Genomic DNA, 17,520 nt, shown 5'->3' with positions numbered 1-17,520 from the left:
ATTTAAGAAAAAATTTAACGATTATGTGATAGTTTTCCTAATCATTCCAACTACGTAGATCAAGTTCTTAGAAAATATTCGCCAAACTTTGAAATTAGGAAAGAAAGCAAGTTTAGAAGCATGCATAGCAACTATGATTATGGATGGTACACTTTGGCACAGTGAGTAAGATGAGGCTAGGTGAAAACTTATATTGAGAAGGTTGATCAAAACCATGTATTTGCTATCATTTGAGTGTGAAATCCTTCACATATACTTGCCAAAATAAAAGAGAAAGCATGTAAGGATCCATAACAGGTTGGATAATAGTGTGTCTGACCCTCTAGATTGGTAGTCAGTGTCAAAGCATTGAAGATAATGGGGAGATGAAGTTTCATGAAAAATTGTTGAACAAAGTTATCCCACATCGAAAAAGAAGGAAAGCAACATGCATGACATTGAATGAAAAAGGAGGATGGAGCCCCTGAACAACATACTTACCTGGACGGGGTCAATGGGCGATCAAGAAGACTCATGGCCTAGGTTGGTGGCCTCCATTGCACTTAGGAGGGGTGCCTGCCTATGGTCTCCTCACTGAAGGAGAGCCAACGTCATAATTTGTTGCCGTGGGGGCCTGCGTTCGCGCGGCCCCTTCCAATTCTAAGCTCAAAATCTGCTCTACTCACTTATCAATTGGACCGTCTTCTCCTCATCATGTCTTGTTGCTCAAACGTCCATAATTCCCAAATGAGATTATGTTGCTGGGATCAGTGATTGAATCTGGATAACGAAATAGTAAAAAGAAAAATGCGTCTGTTCTAGTGATGGGTGTTCTGGTTTGTGGCCGGTCATATATCCGTGGTGAAGCTAATTGCATTTACGTGAACATTACTGGCACTTGGAGCACGAAGTCTGCAATTTGAAGTAAAACAACATTCATTGTTTCAATGTAATTTGAAGTTCTGTCTTTCAGCTTAATTGTCAATGGGTAGAGTCCTTGTGGTGTAGAGGTAAGTAGCACATTTAGGTCGAAAAGAATTTTGTTATGGCCTCCTGATCGGATTCTAATGATGTGTTGTAAATGGTCAGCCATGAAAGGTGCAGCTTACATTTACATCAGGAACAATGTGATTTCTGTTGACACTCTACCCCGGCAAGAACACACAAGACAGTGTTGGTTGTTTGGACGGTCTATCTTTTAACTATGTTTAGACCTGAGGATGGGTATTTGTTCAGGCAAGTTAAGGGGCTGCTCACAATCTGTAACAATGGGGTTTTCAGTGCCCCAAATCTCCCTGCCTTCAGTTGTTGTTTAATGTTTACAAGTTTAGAGAGTTCTGACATGGCTATTTGTGAGTAAAATATCAGAGAGGGTGGATCTGTTGTTTGATTATTGTGTCCAAAATGTAGGAGTCGAGAGTAGTGATGCTTGTGGTGCACCACACACTTCTATGGAGCCGGTTTGGAGTTTCTCAATCCTCCCACATCGATTTTGAGTTATAGAAGAGATGAACAGACCATTATAAAAAGGAAAAGTTGAGATAAAGAAAAGCACTTACCTGGACGGGGTCAATGGGCGATCAAGAAGGCTCATGGCCTAGACTTGTGACCTCCATTGCACTTAGGAGGGGTGCTCGTCTATGGTCTCCTCATAGTAGGAGAGCCAACGTCATAATTTCTTACCATGGGGGCTTGCGTTCGCGCAGCCCCTGCCCAATTTTGTTTCAAACTTTCAGTTTTTATGAATGTGATTTGTGCGTGTTATTTATTAGAAGTTATTAGCCATAAGGTGCCCGTTCAAGTGCCTGTATTAGCAATAATTGGGGGATTTAGCTCTAAAATTTAGACATCAAAGAAGTATTAAAATAAATACTCAGTAATTGACAATTCTAATTGATGCTTACATAACACAAGTATCCACCCAATAATTTGTAAATTAATAAATTAAATCAAACATTCATCATATCAAATTTGGCTAGGGCTTAGACTCACCACCCATAAACAAATATATCATCCAAAATATAAATATGAAGGAGGAGAAATGGAAGATTGTTCCAAAGAGTAGTAGATGCTCAAGGTGATGCTCCACTTTGTGCTTTCCCAAGAAAATGGGATGTAGTAGTAATGGAGATTGAAAACAGAGAAAAATGGTGGAGCTCGTTGCGTTGTGGAGGTAATGTGAAGACTGAAGAGTAGAGATAATGAGGTAAACTTCAATTCCCTCTAGGTGTGTGGCTGTGAGGATGTAGATAGAGAGATAGGGTGTAGTACGGTTAGTCTTGTTCTTATCCTCGGCCAGTTATTACTATATTATCTTCTTAGAAAGTCAATGAAATTGTTCAGAGACTAATCTCTATTGTCGCTTTTATTGGTAAGTTTATTCTAAATCCTGGACAGTATAAAGTATGTCAAATGGGAATGCTATGTCTAGGGCTCCAAGATATGACCAGTTCAGGTAATATCAAGGAAGATTACTCTACTAAACAACTTTAAGAAAAAGAAAAAGCTCCCACTAGTAAGCATTAAAAACTTGTTTTTCTTTGTCCACATTGCCTACAAGATTGGTCTATATCTGTTTAAAAACCAATGTCTTGGGCTCCAAGATATGACCAGTTCAGGTAATATCAAGGAAGACTACTCTACTAAACAACTTTAAGAAAAAGAAAAAGCTCCCACTAGTAAGCATTGAAAACTTGTTTTTCTTTGTCCACATTGCCTACAAGATTGGTCTATATCTGTTTAAAAACCAGTAGTAAGCATATCCAGCTTTGAGATCTGTTTTCAGTTGCAGAGACAAGGTTGGTCTTGAGCTCATTTTGGTTTCTTGGTTGATTATCAACTAATTGGGTATATGCATCTGAACTCCTTCATTCATCAATTGATGAGCTTCTGTTGGTTAATGATTTAGAGCTTATAGAAGTTCAGATTTTGGGTTTCTCTTTTTTGGTAAACTCTTACTGTCATATTCTGCTTCTGAAACATGGATAGACATCTAACCTATATCTAGCTCTCTGCTTAGTGCATTTTGATTTTGAGCTCTCTGTGGTTTGTTGTAAAGCTTGTGCTTCTCACTAGAGCTCGGACCTTTTGTATAAAATCTGTAGTTCTTTTGCATGTCACAGCAGTTTGACACTTGGAAATCAATTTGTCAATACCTTTGTTTTGAATTTCAATTTGTAACTTCATTCATATAGGTAGCTTTCTAATAGGGATAAACATACTGAACCTGTTCTTAGAGGTGACTTCTCTACTGCCATGCTATATATCCATGATTTACAGGTTGCACCATTCATTTTATTTAGTTCTAGAGCCAGAGTTCAAATGAGAGTGACTATTTCAACATTCAAATAATAGTAGTCAACCAATCCTTCTAAGGCGTTTTTAACTACCTTGTGATGTGAGGCACTTCATGATATTTGGAAAGTTATTGGATAGTATTATTGGTAGATGATGTTCTTTTGTGCATGAGATTAGACATAGGCTTTCAAGTAGCAACCGTGCAATTAATGTACTCCTCCTAGATTTTGTTCAGAGTCTGATTTCACTTCTATATCAGCTAGCGGTTTGATGGAGGACAAGTGTGCAATCAAGAATGATGTCACTGAAGTAATATTTCACGCGAAACTAAATCTTTTCATGATGCTTTTCAACTTGTCCATTTTTAGAATCTTTTGGCTTACGATGTGCTCTCTTTGTTCTGCTCTTACTTGATTTATGGAGTTAATAGGAAATACCCCAATGGTATATCTCAACAATGTCGTGGATGGTTGTGTAGCCAGAATTGCTGCCAAGCTAGAGACAATGGAGCCTTGCTCTAGTGTAAAAGACAGGCATATTCTTTGCTATTGTTTGTTTTGAATTGAGTTTGATTTTGATGACGACTTAGCAAGTAAGGATTGTAAGTTTTACAGTAACATAATGGACATTTCCTTGAAATTTCATTATGCAGGATCGCATATAGCATGATCAAGGATGCAGAGGATAAAGGTCTAATTACGCCAGGGAAGGTTGGAAGTCACTTAAATTACACCAGATATATAAATCTATTTTTGTAAAATCTATGCATCAATCTTTTTTTATTCTTTTTATGTTTCTTCAAGGCTGTCAAGTTTGACTATGTAAGTGAATTGCCTCTAGCTTGTGTCATCCAAAATGTGGATTATTTCAAGTTTCAATAACTTAATTACTTCCCTTGCGTTCTTGATATGCACAAATACTGGGCTCAAGACTGTTCTTATTGAGCCTACAAGTGGCAACACTGGCATTGGATTGGCTTTCATTGCTGCAATCAAGGGTTACAAGCTCAAGCTAAGCATGCCATCTAAAGTGAGTCTTGAAAGAAGAATTGTGCTCCGAGCTTTTGGAGCTGAGGTCTTTCTCACAGATCCTGCCAAGGGCTTTAAGGGACTTATTGCTAAGGCGGATGAGCTGCTAAGTAACACACCTAATAGCTTTATGCTTAACCAATTGGAAAACCCTGCCAATCCAAAGGTAGTTTTGCAGCGAAGTACGTACAGTATTGTGGCTAGACTGCATGCTTAGAGATTTCCTGAATCCTTTTCTTATGATTTGTGTAGGTTCATTATGAAACCACTGGCCCAGAGATATGGAGAGACTCGGGAGGGAAAGTTGATGTCTTTGTTTCAGGAATAGGGACTGGGGGTACTGTAACCGGTGCAGGAAGTTTCCTTAAAGAGCAAAATCCAGATATTAAGGTAGAGTTTTGTATAATAGATAGATATGTTATATGAGTATGTAAATAGAGGAGAGAGATATTAAACCCACATGGTCAAGTGGTGACTGTCGTGTGACTTCTTTTGTTTATTATGTTTAGGTATGTGGGGTAGAACCAGCTGAAAGTGCAGTATTAAATGGTGGCAAACCTGGTGAGTTACTACTTACTATACCTGCATTTTTTGTAAGATATATTACAGTATTTTAGCTTCAATTAAGGTGACTAGGTCTGTGGTTGTACTTCTACAGCTTGAAATTACTGTCAACTCTTGCATGTATTGATATATAATATGCATGTTCGTGTTGAAGGGATGCACCTGATCCAAGGAATTGGTGCTGGTTTCATCCCTCAAGTTCTGGATGTTAGCTTGCTGGATGAAGTTATTCAAGTAAGTCTGGAAGTCATCTTGACTGATTTAAAATTTGAATTTAAACGTGAAATTGGTTGCTCTTACTTGTATAAGTTCTTGTAGCACTTTGCATCACAATAAGAGATGGTAGGTTTTGTTTTAACTCATAACATGACACAGCATTTCTCTATTTACTTCCAGAAATCTTATGAAAGATAGGAAGTATATAGTAAGGAGGAGTTCAACTAGCTACCATGGTTGATTCAAAGTTCACTTTACTACAAATTCTCAGAATTCTCAAATAAACTAAATCTCGACCAAGTTCCAAGCACTTGTAACATCGAAAATATCGTCCTTATCAATATACCATTTCCTTTATTTACATAGTATGTGTTGCCTAATGTTTCTGTAAAATTGTAGGTATCCAGTGAGGAAGCAATTGAAACTGCTAAGCTGCTTGCGCTAAAAGAAGGTCTTTTGGTACGTAGGGTAGCAGCTAGTTGAAATGACTTGGTGTTACGATAGTTCTAGGAACTTGGTACTCTCCATTATTGTAGACATTGATCTTTCAAATATTTTGCAGGTAGGGATTTCATCAGGTGCTGCAGCAGCAGCAGCAATAAAGTTGGCAAAGAAGCAAGAAAATGCTGGAAAATTAATAGTTGTAAGTTTAACTTCATTATTAATTGAAATATATTTGTATATGTTTCTATTATTTTGTTCTTATATTAATATTTTTGACTTAATATTGTTGTTATTACCTGCACAGTTTTCTCATTGATCTAAAACTTTACTTTCTGCTTGTGCAGGTTGTGTTTACTAGTGCTGGAGAGCGTTATCTGTCTTCTCCACTCTTCGATACCATTAGGCACGAGGCAGAAAATATGAAGTTTGAATGATAGTGTTTCTGTGGTTCATAAAATGCTTTACTTATGTCAGGTTCCTCTGGTTATTGGTATAATAAGAAAAATGTTTCAAGTCTGCAAGGCAATATGACCCTTGAGTGGTACTTATGCCTTGTGTTCTTGGAGCCCCTTCCAATTTTCTGTCAACACTTTGAAGATTTTATATATGAAGGTATAATGCGTAACCAGAAGATACCAGTTTGTAAGTCTGTAATTCAACTATTGATCACATGTAGTACTTCTACTGAAATACCATTTTTGCTGGTTAAGAATAGAAAGATCAAATAATTACTAGTGGAACACTTGTTTCTAGAGGCCCACTCTTCCGGGCAATTGTAGAACCACATATTTCTCAGAACCATGGATTCTAGATCAAGGGATAGAGTAGTAATTAACTTGAATGCTAGGCTTGGATTTGAATACGATGATAAGAGACACAGAGAAATACCCAAAGCAATGGTTACAACTCGGAGCCAGCTTTTGGAATTTGTAAACATCAGCACTCATCAATCCCACATTGAGAAAACAAGTAGGCAGGTAAACACATCATTTACAACTGTTGGGTAAAGACAATGCTTTTGAAAGCCGTCAAATATATGACATCTGTAATGTTGAAGGATATTGAATGATGAAAAAGTTTCATTATTGCATTGTCGTCATCTAACGTTGTCTTCTTGATTTAGTAAACGACTAGTTAGAAAGACCCGCACGATGCTGTCGGTTTTTTAGTCGCAATAACAATTGGTGTAATGTTGCAAAAAACACTGAATGAGAAAACAAAGAAGAATAGCAAAAAAAGCTTTTATGTACATTGAATCCGTAGATGTACAAAATGTCTGCTGTTTTGGTTGATTGTTTTTCATGGACCGTTAGCATTACAAAAAACATAGAGAATGGTCCTTATCGAAAAAAGTTACACAGCTTGACAAAAAGCATAAGATTACAAAGCACAAGTGGCTAGGTAAGGTCTTTTGTATCAGATTGAACCAATGTATTTGTGCTGGTCTGATCTGATGGTGTTGTTTCATCTTCATAGTTGTGTCTGAATTCTGAATAAAAGATTGGCTCATTAACTAAGGGATGACTAAATTGAACGGACAGAGTAGATAAAACGCAAAAACTAAGTGGAAAAGAAACTGCACACAATGAGTACAGTCCTGAAATTAGAATTGAAGCGAGAATTTTAAAACTTGCCTTTTTGGGTCCTTGCTCGGTTTTGCTTTGAACAATTCCTTCCTCTCTGGTGATCATCTCTTCATTTATTTTTATTTTATTTTTTTGAATGAGCAATATAACCAATGCTAGCTGATATAGCCACTATCAATTCAAATGTCAATTAATTCCTCGTCTTCAAAACCATGCATAAAGGCCACAATTTTGTTTAAAAACCTCTCTGAAGTCCTACATCTGCAACAAACCGCCTCACACAAACTTACCTTGCCTAGCAATTTTATGGGACATAAAAACAATTACAAAAGTAAGGTTGATCTCAATCATTATATAATCCAAAAAATTTTGATCTCATAAGCTTTAGAATGGTGGCTGGAAATAATTAATATGATCAAAATTTAGCAAATTTTATTTTTACACTCTTACCCTTCTTGACATTGTAAAGCTGAGAGTGCTTGTTTCCATCCAGGTGCTCCATTACCTGTTGATGCAATCCAGGGGAAGAAATGTATATGATGCTTAATAGAATCAAACTCCATCGTGCCACATGGTGATGCATGCCTTAGATATTTCCCTAGAAGAATAGACAAAGCAAATCATTTAGACCCATTTCTGATGAAATACGAAAAGTCAATGAGGTAGTATAGAGGGATCATGTCAGCCATTAATCGACTCATATAAAAAAGCAATGCTTCTAAATATCATGAGGTATATCCAAACAAAACAAAAACTTGGACAGTAAAAGTTTTGTTCAAAGATGATCGACTTAGTTTGTTTACATGGTTTTCACTTTTCAGAAACGTAACTTATCAATGTGTCTTACTACCAGATCGTGCTACTAAATGCAACTCAAAGGGAACCCATAAGTTTTTAACTATCAGGTTAAAGAGTCTTTTGACATTGCAGTTGACCACCAAACTTACCAAGTCTGATTCAGCATTGAATCTCCATAAGACTTTCTCTTAAGTGGGTAAAACTAAAAAAGCTTCAGTTTAGCAGTGAGCTCGATAATGCAACCTTCAATCTCCGTGAAAGCATGTAAAAGTCTAAAAGAGAAGACGGTTAGACAGAGGGGCAGAAATTCTGGAAAATTTGACACTTGGGTCCCAAAGCAAATAACATTGAAGGTAATGAGGTTGCAGTACAACATGATGTGCAAAATATTCGCATTGGATCTTTTAGGAAAAGAATCATATAAAGGGATCCATATGAGTTTGCTTCACTGCCTTAAAATTATGAGCAGAATCCACTACACACATTTTTTTCATATTGACAACAATACACATCCAAACAACCTCGAAATGAAATGTCACTTTGCATATTTAATGTCTAGGTCAAACCGTAACCCAAAGAAAGAAAAAACAGAACATAATGCTGAAGGTTTAAAAAAACATGAAATACCTCTTCCTTCTTGCCTTTGTCTCCGGTGAAAAACTTGTATCCACTAAAGATAAGCACACCCCATCCAGTCAAAGAGACAATTACAAACTGAATGACTTTCACCTGATGCTTTAACAATCAAATACCCAGATTCACGCTCTTCCCATCCCCTTGTCCCTCCTCTCGTCTCCTCTCTTTTCCTCAAGAGTAAGCCTCACCTGCAAAATCAACATGCAACCACAAATAAGCACGAATCCAAGGAATCAAGCAATACTTAGATAAGAAAAGGCACAGAGCAAAAGTTTTCTGCATCAAATCCAAAGCATCACCAATAGTCGTACTTTCATGATGCAACAAATCTCCACCTTTCCCTGGCTCCGCTTTGCATAACAGAAGTCTGTCACAAAAGACAGATTTCCTTCAACTTGTTTGCTCTATGCATTTAGTAAGAAGCAAACCTCATTCGCATGCAGATCCACCAATGTTTTTAGCTCTGCTTGTCTAAGGAGCGCATAATGCCCTTTTCCGAGACAACCCAATAGCAGATCTATCCATCAATTTTTGGCTGTCTTTTTTAGCATTCTGTATCCATGTAATTGGCTTCAAGATCTCATTCTTTATAATCTAAATACCAATGAATTGATCTTTTGAGCTTCAGATCTGCAGAATCCAAAACCAAAAAATGAAAACAATAACAAAAGTGGCTAACAGAAAGAATAGTCAGACCAAGTACAATATGAAAGCAATCTTGTACACAAAAGAAAAAGAGATCAACTTTGTCATGAAAGCTAAAGTATTGCTGGCACCTAAATAAAACATTACATACGAATAAACACAATTTAACAAACAGAAAGCATAGATGGACTTATTTTGTTGGTCGATCTTTACCATCTTAGTCGATATAGAAGAAAGTTATTATCAAAACTCCAAAAGCAAGAGGCTGATAATATTATGAGCTCGAGTAGAGTTTATCTCAGATTATCCCATTGCTCAGTTTATTCCATACTATTACATACTAAATTCCTAAACTATAACATCCCCAACATAATAAACAAACTAATACCCAAGCTAAACCTCATAAAGCATCAGTTTAGATTTTGAATACCAAAATGCAGGTCCTATCACTCTAAATCTATAATACATCTGATTTGAACATGGAAACAAAGAACACAAATTCATTGCAATCCCAACTGAATTGTGCATTCAGATCAATCAAATTCAAAAGGACATTAGCTCAGACAACTAAACCATTAAATTGGATGGTCCTTGAAGATCTAAACATAATCCCATACATTTCTTTATAGGTCCATTGATTATTTGTTTTCAAAATTTTTTTGTAGTGATCAGTAATTATAAATAACATTTGCATAGCATATACCTGTAACAATAATGAGGCTTTATTGCAGGAGATATTGGTTTAACAGGTTGCTATATCTCTGTATTTGCAAAAAAAGAAACTTTGTTAGCTCCTAGTGCTAGCCTTTTTCACAGTTGATGACTTAAATGATGGATAAACATTCCATAAACTTGAGATAGGTTAACACTGTAATTTAGGGATGCATGCACATTGAGAAGTCTTGTAGGTAGAAAATTGAAAAATTCTTACCAAGATCTACTTGATGCTGGGATTGGGTCAAGTGGACCTGCATTATTTCAACAAAAAGTTATCAGCAATAGCACTATCATTTCAACAAAGAATCATGCTATAATAAACATCAACTAAAAAAAAGTTACTGAAAAAAAAAAAAAAATCTGCAAAACCGAGACTTTGATCGAGTAGAGAATGGACTGACTGATCACTGAAATCACTTTAATTTAATAGTTTAAGCTTTGACCTTAAATTCCAGCCACCATATATTGGACCTGTTTTTCCAGAAGGAGAGGTTCCCGAATATTGATCCTACTTTCTTTCTTTCTTTCTTTGTTCCCAACCAAATAATCCAGAGAAGATTGAACCTCTGAACAATCCTACTTTTTTTCTTTTCAGCAAATTAAGAACATCAGAGGGAATCAAACCAATGAATTATTGAGGAAGAAAAAATTACCAACCAAATAGTAGACAACTGCAAGACCGACAACCATAATAAACAGAAATGAGATAAATTGAAACTCTTCTGAGGTGTCAATGAAGACAAAAGGAAATCTGAATTCACCCAGGCCCAAAACTAATTATCTTTGCTGCCTGATGAAAACCCAACCTCGTCAGCAAACGACAACCAAAATTTCTGCGCCAAAACAGCTCAAATCGCCAGTCATGCAAACTCCTCGCCCTCTCTCTTCATGCATGGCAACAGAACAACACGGCAGATGGCCAGAAAGAGACAGCACAACACTCCGTGGCAATCGAGATTTACTCGAGCGGTCGTTCCCCAAGCGGTCGTTCGGTGGAGAGAAGAAAGAATATGACGAACTAATTCCATGCCTTAATCCCATTGCATTGTTCTCATCTTGGTGGACAAGGTACGTTCAATTCTATTAGAACTTAATTGATTTCAAGTTTTATGCCAAGCACAAACCCAACAATCTTCTCCGATCGAACAAAACAAACAGACCAGAAAAACAAATGGCTTACAGAACGTACTGCTTATGCTCCGCCCTGCCGTGGCAACCCGTTCATCTTACCCTACCAAATTGAAAGATAAGGCCTTGAACATAAATTTTATGACGCTGATTCCCTGTGAAATCCCTGCACCCTAGTTTTGTATTCTTATATCCAAACTGGAAACTATGTGATCCACCCTAAATTTGTATTTATTTGTTTATAGGATTAGTTTAGTCATATAAATAGTGTAATAAATGTTGTGAAATGAGAAAGGAAAATGGATCCTAAGGAGAATGGAAGGATTCATTGTCCTTCCTATTTTATTTTCCTTTGCAAGAGGAACCATTTTCCTAACCTTGCACTTACCATCAGACCAAAAAAAAAAAAACTTGCACTACCAAATATGGGAAAGTAAGCACTTTCCCTTTCTCAAGCGTGAAATCCATGAAACAAACAAGACCTTAGTTTATGAAAAATTCTAAGACAGGGGAATTGGTAGCTAGTGATGAATTCTAACTCTAATCAAGGTTGTGAATTGCTAATTTCATTTACTTGTAATCTATTAGAAATTTCATTTACTTGTAATCTATTAAAAATAGTAGTAGCTAGTCGTAATTGGGAATTGTTACGTGAGCTGATACAGTGAGAAGTAGCAGCAGCAAATCTGGACTGCTGCTGCAACAAATCTTATGCAGCCGTATTTCATGACTTTTGTATCTTTCATACATAGCTCTATTATTGTATTTACCTTTCACACTTATCTATAGGCAATTTGTCCTGCTATATATATCGTCCAGTTTGGATATATAAGAATACACTGGCAATTATACCATAGATCTCTATAATTGACAGGAATGCTATGTCCTGGGCTCCATGCTATATATATCGTCCAGTTTGGATATATAAGAATACACTGGCAATTATACCATAGATCTCTATAATTGACAGGAACGCTATGTCCTGGGCTCCAAGGTATGACCAATTGGGGTAACATCAAGGAACACTACTCTACTAAACAACTTGAAGAAAAAGGAAAAGCTCCCAGTAGCAAGCATTAAAAACTTGTTTTTCTTTGTCCACATTGCCTACAAGATTTGTCTATATCTGTTTAAAAACCAGTAGTAAGCATACCCAGCTTTCAGTTTCATATCTGTTTTCACTTGCAGAGACAGGCCTTGAGCTCATTCTTGGTTTCTTGATTGCTTATCAACTAATTGGGTATATGCATCTGAACTCTTTCATTCATCAATTGATGAGCTTCTGTTGGTTAATGATTTGGAGCTTATTGAAGTTTAGATTTTGGATTTCTCTTTTTTGGTAAACTCTTACTGTCATACTCTGCTTCTAAAACATGGATAGACATCTAACCTATATATAGCTCTCTGCTTAGTACATTTTGATTTTGAGCTCTCTGTGGTTTGTTGTAAAGCCTGTGCTTCTCACTAGAGCTCGGACCTTTTGTTTAAAAACCGTAGTTCTTTTATATGTCAGAGCATTTCGAGACTTGGAAATCAATTTGTCAATACCTTTGTTTTGAATTTCAGTTTGTAACATCATTCATATAGGTAGCTTTCTAATAGCGACAAACATAAAGAACCTGTTCTTAGAGGTCACTTTTGTACTGTCATACTATATATCCATGATTTACAGGTTGCACCATTCATTTTATTTAGTTCTAGAGCCAGAGTTCAAATGAGAGTGACTATTTCAACATTCAAAGAATAGTAGTCAACCAATCCTTAAGGCGTTTTTAATTACCTTGTGATGTCAGGCACTTCATGATATTTGGAAAGTTATTGGATGGTATTATTGGTAGAAGATGGTCTTTTGTGCGTGAGATTAGACATAGGCTTTCAAGTAGCAACCGTGCAATGTACTCCTCCTAGTTTTTGTTCAGAATTTGATTTCACTTCTATATCAGCTAGCGGTTTGATGGAGGACAAGTGTGCAATCAAGAATGATGTCACTGAAGTAATATTTCACGCGAAACTAAATCTTTTCATGATGCTTTTCAACTTGTCCATTTTTAGAATCTTTTGGCTTACGATGTGCTCTCTTTGTTCTGCTCTTACTTGATTTATGGAGTTAATAGGAAATACCCCAATGGTATATCTCAACAATGTCGTGGATGGTTGTGTAGCCAGAATTGCTGCCAAGCTAGAGACAATGGAGCCTTGCTCTAGTGTAAAAGACAGGCATATTCTTTGCTATTGTTTAAATTGAGTTTGATTTTGATGACAATCTTTTATTTGAGAAGAGATTTTGATGACAATCTAGCAAGTAATGATTGTTAATTTTACTGTAACATAATGGACATAACCTTAAAATCTCATTATGCAGGATCGCTTATAGCATGATCAAGGATGCAGAGGATAAAGGTCTAATTACACCAGGGAAGGTAGGAATACACTTGATGTACACCAGATATATAAATGTATTTCTGTAAAATCTATGCATAGGTAGTCTTCTTTTTCCCTTTTTATTTTCCTTTAAGGCTGTCAAGTCTTACTAACATAGTCAATCGCCTCTAGCTTGTGTCATCCAAAATGTGGATTATTTCAAGTTTCAATAACTTAATCACTTTCCTTGCGTTCTTAATATGCATAAAAAACTCGGCTCAAGACTGTTCTTATTGAGGTTACAAGTGGTAACACTGGCATTGGATTGGCATTCATTGCCGCAATCAAGGGTTACAAGCTCAAGATAAGCATGCCAGCTACAATGAGTCTTGAAAGAAGAATTGTGCTCCAAGCTTTTGGAGCTGAGGTCTTCATCGCAGATCCTGCCAGGGGCTTTGAGGGAGCTTTTGCCAAGGCAGACGAGCTGCTAAGTAACACACCTAATAGCTTTATACTTCAACAATCGGAAAACCCTGCCAATCCAAAGGTATTTTTGCAGCAAAGTACAGTGTTGTGGCTAGACTGCTTAGAAAATTTTCCTGAATCCTTTTCTTATGTTTGTGTAGATTCATTACGAAACCACTGGCCCGGAGATATGGAGAGACTCAGGAGGGAAAGTTGATGTTTTTGTTTCAGCAATAGGGACTGGGGGTACTGTAACCGGTACAGGAAGTTTCCTTAAAGAGCAAAATCCAGATATTAAGGTTGAGTTTCGTATAATAGATATGTTATATGAGCATGTAAATAGAGGAGAGAGATATTAAACCTACAGTGTCAAGTGGTGACTGTGGTGTGACTTCTTTTGTTTATTATGTTTTAGGTGTATGGTGTAGAACCAGCTGAAAGTGCAGTATTGAATGGTGGCAAACCAGGTGAGTTAGGACTTACTATACCTGCATTTTTTTTGTAAGACATATTACAGTAGAAGGTGAATTGAATGAGATGCTAAAAATTAACCAAAGTAGTGTATTTTAGCTTCAATTATTTGCAGCTTGAAATTACTGTCAACTCTTGCATGCACTAATATATAATATGCACACTCGTGTTGAAGGGATGCATCTGATCCAAGGAATTGGTGCTGGTTTCATACCTCAAGTTCTGGATGTTAGCTTGCTGGATGAAGTTATTCAAGTAAGTCGGGAAGTCATCTTTACTGATTTACAATTTAAATTAAACGTGAAATTGGTTGCTCTTGTATAAGTTCTTGCAGCACTTTGCTTCACAATAGGAGATAGTAGGTTTTGTTCTGTCATAACTCAGGACATGACAGAGGATTTCTCTTTTTACTTCCAGAAATCTCATGAAATATAGGAAGTATAGAAAGAAGGAGTTCAACTAGATACCATAGTTGATTCAAAATTCACTTTACTAGAAATTCTCAGAATTCTCAAATAAACCAAATCTCGACTAAGTTCCAAGCATCGAAAATATCGTCCTTGGCAATGTGCAATTTCCTTTATTTACATGCCAGTATGTGTTGTCTAATGTTTCTGTAAAATTGTAGGTATCCAGTGAGGAAGCAATTGAAACTGCTAAGCTGCTTGCGCTAAAAGAAGGTCTTTTGGTACGTAGGGTAGCAGCTAGTTGAAATTACTTTGTGTTATGATAGTTATAGGAACTTGGTACTCTCCATTATTGTAGATGATCTTTCAAATATTTTGCAGGTGGGGATTTCATCTGGTGCTGCAGCAGCAGCAGCAATAAAGTTGGCGAAGAAGCAAGAAAATGCTGGAAAATTAATAGTTGTAAGAATTGAAATATATTTGTATATGTTTCTATTATTCTGTTCTTATATTAATATTTTTGACTTAAAATTGTTGTTGTTACCTGCACAGGTTTCTCATTGATCTAGAGCTTTACTGACTTTCTGCTTGTGCAGGTTGTGTTTGCTAGTTCTGGAGAGCGTTATCTGTCTTCTCCACTCTTCAATACCATTAGGCACGAGGCAGAAAATATGAAGTTTGAATGATAGTGTTGCTGTGGTTCATAATATGCTTTACTTATGTCAGGTTCCTCTGGTTATTGGTATAATAAGAAAAATGCTTCAAGTCTGCAAGGCAATATAACCCTTAATGGTACTTATGCCTTGTGTTCTTGGAGCCCCTTCCAATTTTCTGTCAACACTTTGAAGATTCTATATATTAAGGTATAATGCGTGACCAGAAGATACCAGTTTGTAAGTCTGTAATTCCACTATTGATCACATGTTGTACTTCTACTGAAATACCATTTTTGCTGTTTAAGAATAGAAAGATCAAATAATTACTAGTGGAACACTTGTTTCTTGAGGCTCACTTTTCCGGGCAATTGTAGAACCACATATTTCTCAGAACCATGGGTTCTAGATCAAGGGATAGAGTAGTACTTAACTTGAATGCTAGGCTTTGATTTGAATACGATTATGAGAGACACAGAAATACCCAAAGCAATGGTTACAACTCGGAGCCAGCTTTTGCACTTTGTAAACAAAAGCACTGATAAATCCCACATTGAGAAAACAAGTGGGCGTGGAACTGAATGAGGGTATAAAGGGAAAAGAGAAACACGTCGAATTGGGTATGGTATCTCATATCATTTAGAACTGTTGGGTAAAGACGATGCAATGAAACTTTTACGTCATTCTTGAAAGCTGTCTAATATATGAAATCTGTAAGCTGTCAATTATATGAAATCTGTAATCTTGAAGGATGTTGAATGATGAAAAAGTTTCATTGCATTGTACTCATCTAACGTTGTCCTCTTGATTTAATAAATGATAATATGATATGACGAACTAAATCAAGTTCTATTGTTCTATATGCCTTAATCCCCATTGCATTGTCCACCTCATCTTGGTGGACAACGTTCGATTCTATTAGAACTTGATTTAGTAAATGATACGAATGATCAAATGAAGTTTTATGCCTGGCACAAACCCAAACAATCTTCTCCGATCGAACAAAACAAATGGCTTACAGAACTTCATCTTACCCTACCAAATTCAATTCAATAGAAATTTATGACGCTGAAATCCCTAACCCCTAGTTTTGTAAGTTTTTGGTAACCGGAAACTATGTGATCCACCCCAATCAAATGCGGAATGAACTTGACAAAGGGAAGAAAAACTGTGCTCAGTTTGATTGACAATGTGATCCCACTTGACTTGGTGAGGAACTGTGAATTGATGACAGTAAGGGAGCAACCTCATTGAGTGAAATTCTATAATTTCAAGAAAGGGTATTGCTATTTGAGCAAAGAATTTTTGCTGCAAAATAGCATAACCTATTTTGTTTCAAACACTTATACGAGTTTGGATTCTTACAATAATGTAATCACCTTTTCTAGTGTACCATACAAACTTATTACATTATTCATAGTACTTACGACTGAGACTAATGTAGATACACAGATTATACACTCGAACTACAAGTGCTGTGCACCTTGGATACTCACGATTTTGGCCTCCAGCTTCACTTCATGCTGGGCTCAAAAACCATGCTCTCTGCCTCCCGCTTCACAGATCGATTCAAACAACACAGAGGAGAGGTAACGCTCTCCAAAGCAGGGGAAGACCAACTGTTGACATTTTGGAAATGAAAAGGTTACCTGACCTACTAGTAATTGCAAATTGCTTAAAGAACAAGCTTAGTAGTCGAACACTTGTTTCAACTTCATCATAGTGAAGTAAACAAAACTTTCAACAATGAGCTTTCCGGCATTTGCTGGCCTCCTTGCAATCTCAATTGTTTTCTTTAATGGTTCACACGATATTAAATTAATTTTTTTAAAGCATGCGCGACCTTTTGAGTTCTAACTCACTTACCTCGACGGGGTCAATGCGCAATCAAGAAAGCTCATGGCCTAGACTTGTGACCTCCATAACACATAGGAGGGGTGCTCGTCTATAGTCTCCTCACAGTAGTAGAGACAATGTCATAATTTCTCCCCCTGTCAATTCCATTTCAAAATATCTCTTAAAGAATTTCTTAGTTATACTCTTTAAAATTGACTATCAGAATTTCTTATTTATACTCTTTAAAATTGACTATCTTTGTAGTTTCTGCCAGTTAGTAATTCCACTC

At 36.6% G+C, this 17,520-nt stretch overlaps 2 protein-coding genes, 1 long non-coding RNA gene and 2 other non-coding genes across 11 annotated transcripts; 4 read left to right on the top strand and 1 right to left on the bottom strand.

The window, feature by feature from the left end:
• The first annotated feature begins 472 nt into the window (after positions 1-472).
• LOC133724022 (U1 spliceosomal RNA) lies at positions 473-634 on the top strand. The gene has a single exon (XR_009853441.1). It is a non-coding gene; the product is annotated as a U1 spliceosomal RNA (small nuclear RNA).
• An 896-nt stretch (positions 635-1,530) lies between these two features.
• LOC133724025 (U1 spliceosomal RNA) lies at positions 1,531-1,692 on the top strand. The gene has a single exon (XR_009853443.1). It is a non-coding gene; the product is annotated as a U1 spliceosomal RNA (small nuclear RNA).
• Positions 1,693-2,666: 974 nt separating this feature from the next.
• LOC133722249 (cysteine synthase-like) lies at positions 2,667-6,520 on the top strand. 5 transcript variants are annotated; one of them, XM_062149074.1, is made up of 11 exons: positions 2,667-2,777; positions 3,512-3,585; positions 3,700-3,809; positions 3,929-3,986; positions 4,207-4,470; positions 4,557-4,694; positions 4,814-4,865; positions 5,023-5,102; positions 5,484-5,543; positions 5,647-5,727; positions 5,873-6,520. In XM_062149074.1, the coding sequence occupies exons 2-11, from the start codon at positions 3,547-3,549 to the stop codon at positions 5,960-5,962; spliced, it is 972 nt and encodes a 323-aa protein (XP_062005058.1). In that variant the 5' UTR covers positions 2,667-2,777; positions 3,512-3,546; the 3' UTR covers positions 5,963-6,520. The 5 variants fall into 5 exon arrangements, with proteins under 5 accessions (XP_062005058.1, XP_062005060.1, XP_062005061.1 ...); XM_062149076.1 differs by having other exon boundaries at positions 2,678-2,777; positions 3,536-3,585; XM_062149077.1 differs by having other exon boundaries at positions 2,764-2,826; positions 3,536-3,585.
• A 300-nt stretch (positions 6,521-6,820) lies between these two features.
• On the bottom strand, positions 6,821-8,732 carry LOC133719696 (uncharacterized). The gene is made up of 3 exons (XR_009851390.1): positions 8,540-8,732; positions 7,565-7,712; positions 6,821-7,017 (listed from the first exon to the last, which is right to left on the bottom strand). It is a non-coding gene; the product is annotated as an uncharacterized LOC133719696 (long non-coding RNA).
• A 1,717-nt stretch (positions 8,733-10,449) lies between these two features.
• LOC133722248 (cysteine synthase-like) lies at positions 10,450-15,683 on the top strand. Of its 3 annotated transcripts, XM_062149073.1 has the most exons (12): positions 10,450-10,978; positions 12,227-12,278; positions 12,982-13,031; positions 13,146-13,255; positions 13,401-13,458; positions 13,683-13,946; positions 14,026-14,163; positions 14,280-14,331; positions 14,511-14,590; positions 14,964-15,023; positions 15,124-15,204; positions 15,339-15,683. In XM_062149073.1, exons 3-12 carry the CDS (start codon positions 12,993-12,995, stop codon positions 15,426-15,428), a joined length of 972 nt encoding a protein of 323 aa, XP_062005057.1. In that variant the 5' UTR covers positions 10,450-10,978; positions 12,227-12,278; positions 12,982-12,992; the 3' UTR covers positions 15,429-15,683. The 3 variants fall into 3 exon arrangements, with proteins under 3 accessions (XP_062005057.1, XP_062005056.1, XP_062005055.1); XM_062149072.1 differs by lacking the exon at positions 10,450-10,978 and having other exon boundaries at positions 12,054-12,278; XM_062149071.1 differs by lacking the exons at positions 10,450-10,978; positions 12,227-12,278 and having other exon boundaries at positions 12,318-13,031.
• The last annotated feature ends 1,837 nt before the right edge of the window (positions 15,684-17,520 follow it).

The sequence above is a fragment of the Rosa rugosa genome, chromosome 7 (genome assembly GCF_958449725.1).
Source record: "Rosa rugosa chromosome 7, drRosRugo1.1, whole genome shotgun sequence".
NCBI lineage: Eukaryota > Viridiplantae > Streptophyta > Magnoliopsida > Rosales > Rosaceae > Rosa > Rosa rugosa.
The sequence above is the reverse complement of the archived record's forward strand: the minus strand, read 5'-3'. Positions and strand labels throughout refer to the sequence as shown.

Excerpts from the sequence above, each read along its gene's own strand:
- LOC133722249 (XM_062149074.1), top strand. The coding sequence starts at position 3,547 with ATGGAGGACAAGTGTGCAATCAAGAATGATGTCACTGAA. Across the intron at positions 4,695-4,813 it reads AGCAAAATCCAGATATTAAG|GTATGTGGGGTAGAACCAGC; the intron begins GTAGAGTTTTGT and ends TATTATGTTTAG. Across the intron at positions 5,103-5,483 it reads TGCTGGATGAAGTTATTCAA|GTATCCAGTGAGGAAGCAAT; the intron begins GTAAGTCTGGAA and ends GTAAAATTGTAG.
- LOC133722248 (XM_062149071.1), top strand. The coding sequence starts at position 12,861 with ATGGTATTATTGGTAGAAGATGGTCTTTTGTGCGTGAGATTAGACATA. Across the intron at positions 13,947-14,025 it reads AAAACCCTGCCAATCCAAAG|ATTCATTACGAAACCACTGG; the intron begins GTATTTTTGCAG and ends ATGTTTGTGTAG. Across the intron at positions 15,024-15,123 it reads CGCTAAAAGAAGGTCTTTTG|GTGGGGATTTCATCTGGTGC; the intron begins GTACGTAGGGTA and ends AATATTTTGCAG.